This window comes from Sinocyclocheilus grahami, unplaced genomic scaffold (assembly GCF_001515645.1).
Source record: "Sinocyclocheilus grahami isolate Dianchi unplaced genomic scaffold, SAMN03320097.WGS_v1.1 scaffold18555.1, whole genome shotgun sequence".
In the NCBI taxonomy this organism is placed as follows: domain Eukaryota; kingdom Metazoa; phylum Chordata; class Actinopteri; order Cypriniformes; family Cyprinidae; genus Sinocyclocheilus; species Sinocyclocheilus grahami.
In genome coordinates this window covers 641-3738 of record NW_015517168.1, presented here as the reverse complement: position 1 = coordinate 3738, position 3098 = coordinate 641, and the positions used below count along the sequence as shown (strand labels likewise).

The 3098-nt window shown below is 39.9% G+C and overlaps 1 protein-coding gene across 1 annotated transcript; it reads right to left on the bottom strand.

Moving 5' to 3' along the window:
• Positions 1-3: 3 nt before the first annotated feature.
• On the bottom strand, positions 4-2722 carry LOC107579606 (bromodomain and WD repeat-containing protein 3-like; the record flags this gene model as incomplete). The annotated part of the gene is made up of 9 exons (XM_016265415.1): positions 2547-2722; positions 2394-2464; positions 2202-2302; positions 2082-2122; positions 1310-1411; positions 1065-1218; positions 551-685; positions 327-455; positions 4-171 (listed from the first exon to the last, which is right to left on the bottom strand). Coding segments are annotated over exons 1-9 (969 nt in total), but the record flags the coding sequence as incomplete, so codon positions are not given.
• Positions 2723-3098: the final 376 nt, after the last annotated feature.

Below are 3098 nucleotides of genomic sequence, written 5' to 3'. Positions count from 1 at the left end.
TCCTGGGACCAGTCTTTGGAATCTGGGAGGGTGAGGGTTACCATCAACGTCCACCAGGAAGGGAGGAGGCATCAGGTGTGGGGCCTGCTGGGTCTGCTCATCCAGAACAAACCCATTTGAGTCCCGGATCAGCGGCCGATAGTCAGTGTGGAAAAACACCTGGTCTGGAAGCTATGGATTCATTTGGAGAAAGAAATTAATAGATGAAGAAATTATATATATAGAAACTTGTAAATTGTTTATACAAGATGTCTTGGTTCAATACAGATATATAAAAAGAGGTGAAATGATCATCTTCAGATTTCTCAGTTAGAAATCATACAAACCTTCTCATAGGGCTTGGAGCTCCCAAAGCCAAAAATAACCAGATGTCCATGAGAGTCTGTCATTGCAAAGCGATGCCCATCTGTGGTGAACTTACAGTCAAATACAGCACCATGTCCTTGACCTTCAATCTTTTACACAAGAGATTTTTTTTGGCATGTCAGTAATAAAGTTGTGGATGTTTAAGTTCTGCAAATAAAACTGAAAGATCATTGGGATACTCCACCATATTAAAGTAATGCATGGTTTTGGTGCCTCTGATGAGGTCCCATATGAAGACATTCCCATCGTGGCCTGCAGACAGCATGATGCGAGGGTCATAGGGATGCGGCTCCAAAACAAACACCTCGGCCTCATGACCCTGTGAGGTGAAGAGAAATGCATTAATCGCCATATAGCATAACATTGTATAGGTTTTAACCTCTGGTCTAAGCACATGGCAGTGCAGTATCAGACTGTTCACTGAAAGTATACATATTGCACAAAAACCAACAAGAACTTCCTCAAAATGGCAAGCTACTATCTGTTTGGCTCTTTTGGTTTTGCTCATTTAATTTGTTAATATTAATGATGTTGCTTAGGATTTCGATGAACAGGTTCTATTTGGTTTGGCCAGGTGAAATATTTTGAATTCCACCTGAAGAACTTCTGGAGCAACATTCATAAATGACAGAGTTCATTTTTGTGTGAACTCTTCCTTCAACTAAATCTGAGAATCTGAGCAGTGGAAGCTGTCTTACTTTAAGGATATGCAGCAACTGTCCAGTATAGGAATTCCACACTTTGAGCAGATGATTGTTGACCGCAGTGATGACTGCATTATCGTGGCGATCCCAGGAAACCATGGTGACTTTGGGTTTGAAGACATTTTCATCCTCTGTTAAAGGTGCAGACCTACAGTAAACAAAGGAGGGGCAATTTCGTTAAGAGATCAAGTCAAAGTCAATGCAGCATCTGTTTGAGTTTTCCCAGAAGGTTTTCATACCCTGGAAGGGTGGCAGCCATGTCCAATAAAATGCTCTTCCATTGATGTCTCTGATGCAGTTGCCATATACGAGCAGTGCCGTCTCGACTGCCACTCACAAATCTAAGAGAGAGACATTAAAAGAATGATTCTGGGATAAAAATAAAATAAAGAACTGAAGTAAAATAGCGATGCACCAAATCGAATTGACCCAAATCAAAAGTCAAGTTCTCATTTAGTGTAAAAGGGAAGATTTTTAGTTGATTTAATAATTAATTAATCATTTATTTAATAATCAAAACTCAAAAACTGAGTTGCATTTAAACATTTTAATTGCACAATGCAGTTTTACATAAAATATTCCAATTCTAATTCGTTTATAAACATTAACTGGCCTGTGATCTCTAGAGTTCATTTTTTCTGGCTAACTGTAGTAAACGTAACATTAAATTACATTGTTTACAAACTTTTATTGACATCTTTCTGCAGTTGAAACACTGATTGAATGAACTGAAAACAGCATAGTCTAAAAGATAAGAAATCGATATTATCAACCCATCCCTAGCAGACACACAGCTGACACGTTCACCTATTGTAGCTTATCCTCGTGTGCATGAAAAGAAAAACAAACACTCACAGTTCAAACATGGCATCAGAGAAGCGCTAATTAAATGTTCCTGTTTTGGTCAGTGATTCTGGACCTATAAAACTGTTTTGGCCGAATAAATTTGGATGCCAAATTCTCGGTGCAGCTCTAAAAAATGATTGGTTTGTGGTAAACCAGTAATATTACCTCTCTCCTGAATGACAGAACTGGATGCTGTCCACCTTGTCCTACAAATTAAAACCACATATTGTAAATCATGGCACACCATGAGATATTCTCTCACAATTTGGTTGATTGGTTGCTTACTTTGTGAGAGTCAAGCTCAGCTAGTTTTTCTGGACTGCCACTGCCCAGGTAGTATATCCTGATGACGTCATCTGTGCTTCCTGTTGCAAGGAACACGCCACCTGTATAAAGAGAAAGAAATGTGTGCCTTACATAAACATACACGTGTCAAAGGGGGGGAAAAAAGCTAGTTCAAACGTTCAGTCCTCTCACCAGGGCTGAAGGAAGAGCAGACAGTCTGAACGCCAGGCCTCGGCCTCTCTGTGAATTTGTGTGGACGATCGCTGATGGAAACAAACAATGAACCTCAATCTTTGACACACACTAGTCCCATCTTTTCATTCTAACGCGATGAAGAGCCCTCACCTGAAACTGTTATTATTAACATCCCACTGCCAGAAACACACTGTTGCATCAGTTCCTGTGGACACCATATACCTTTTGGAGCCCTTGACTAATGGAGAGAACTACAAGAGAAAGAGGAAGTAGAAATACCTGTTAGAACAACATGCAGCATAGAAACACATGAAAATGACACAACTACACATTATCGTTAAGGGTAACACGCTACTGAAAAAGTGAACTGACATGTAGCACATGTTTTGCCCCTAGCAAAACAATACAGCAGTTACACTCTTACACATGCTGTAGTCTGGATGTGACACTTTATTCACTTCACCTCTAGATTCCTACCATCACACAGTAACTGGACTGGAGATGGAAACACAAAGCCCTCCACTTTATTCTGACATTTGCGCAATCCCAAACACTTCAGGAGATGAGTTCGATTAAATCACTTTACGAAATCTAATGTAAAGCAACAAGACTGAGAGGAGGCATTTACTGCACTTCTACACTGAGAATGCTAACCCTTTAAGCCCTGAGGCCATTTTTGCCTCACTTGAAGTTTTTTTTTTT